This window comes from Penaeus japonicus, unplaced genomic scaffold (genome assembly GCF_977035675.1).
Source record: "Penaeus japonicus unplaced genomic scaffold, GWHDUDI00000001_assembly GWHDUDI00000035, whole genome shotgun sequence".
Classification (NCBI taxonomy): domain Eukaryota; kingdom Metazoa; phylum Arthropoda; class Malacostraca; order Decapoda; family Penaeidae; genus Penaeus; species Penaeus japonicus.
In genome coordinates, this window is record NW_028234437.1 from 4,843,461 (window position 1) to 4,844,864 (window position 1,404).

Consider the following 1,404-nt stretch of genomic DNA (forward strand, 5'->3'; position numbering starts at 1 on the left):
CTTTAGATAGTATATTTAATTAGATTCTATTGTTTTTCATTATCTTGGGATTACTATTACTGTTATTGATATCTTTATTATTATTATCATGCTTATTATTACAAACAAAATGTTAATTGTTCATACTTTTACCAGTATTATAATGGCAAAATTTGTAGAAAAAAACAAAACAAAGATAATCACTTTTCTGCAACTTTCACAGATTCTTATTTTCCACCGTTTTATCTCCGCCAAAAGTGTCTCTTACCTCCCGAAACAGACGGCTGTGGGCTGTCGTGATGACTGGAGCCACAAAGAGGCTAGCAGCGTAAGGATCATCCTGTAGCAGATGCAGAGAAGGGTAGAAGGCAGAAGCCAAGTACAAGGGCTGCCCAAGAGAAGCCATGCCTCGTAGACCTTGTACTATGTACTCACGCCACCACAAATCATCCGAATCTAGACAAGGAAATTGGGATTGATCAATAAAACGGCAATGGGACAATAGAAGTATTTCTATACCCTCTGTATTATGGCGCGTAATTGTAGGTTATGGTCCTTCTCTCGTTAATCATTCTTTTCTTTTTTTCTGTGACAAGGACATACCAAGAAATACTAAAGCATTTTTCTTCTGATTATTCAGGGTTTATTACTGAAGGAGGTTTATTATGTTAGCCAATACTATATCTAATTCTTAATTTCTTATAAGCCTTATTAATGTGTTATAAGGCAAACAATGATAAATCCATTATTTCGATAAATCGTATACACTTACCGTTAGATACATGTAAGAAGTAGACCTTTTCGATGTTGTAGTGAATAGCATAGTCTTGAAGGAACGTCCGAAACAAATGACTGTCGACTGGCCACGAGTTTCCCGCCATCAGCTTGTCGTCTCTGAGCTTGTTCATTTTCGCGCTTCTCTTGGTAAAAGTCGAATCGTATGCGTATGTAGGATTACGCTTATCGTTACTCTTTTTCGTGCAGAGATGATCTTTCTTGCTTGAATAAGATACTTCGACTACCGTGGTTATGGAACTGATGCTTTCAACGGATGTAACGTCATTACCTTGCAAGGAAGGCGCGCCATTGGTGCTTGCTGCAACGACGGCCCATGTCGCCATATACACAAGGACACGCACTTTTTCCATAGTTACACAGGTCTTTGATCTTTTTTAAGCTTATTTTGTCTGCGCTCCTACCGCCTTACGTACCATACCTGCGTAAAACAACATTCTTATTTCTTCTTATGCAATGTGTTTATACATAAAGATGCCTAATCACATATGTGTTTACAATCTTGATGGAGGGATCTTTGTTTCTCATATCGTTTAACTATTCCTTTTCAATGATTTGTGTTATGATGTAACAACATCTATCTGGAAATTTCCATAGATGTTGTGTGTGTATGTATGTATGTATGTATGT

General features: G+C 37.3%; 1 protein-coding gene across 1 annotated transcript in view; it reads right to left on the bottom strand.

Annotated features, from left to right (window-relative positions):
- LOC147467537 (glutamate receptor ionotropic, kainate 2-like) overlaps positions 1-1,127 on the bottom strand; it is a 20,772-nt gene extending 19,645 nt beyond the window's left edge. The window contains exons 1-2 of the mRNA XM_086531256.1: positions 752-1,127; positions 248-435 (exon numbers count right to left, since the gene is read on the bottom strand). Of these exons, the coding sequence (XP_086387382.1) occupies positions 248-435; positions 752-1,127 (564 nt within the window). The remainder of the gene's footprint in view (positions 1-247; positions 436-751) is intronic.
- Between the last annotated feature and the right edge of the window lie 277 nt (positions 1,128-1,404).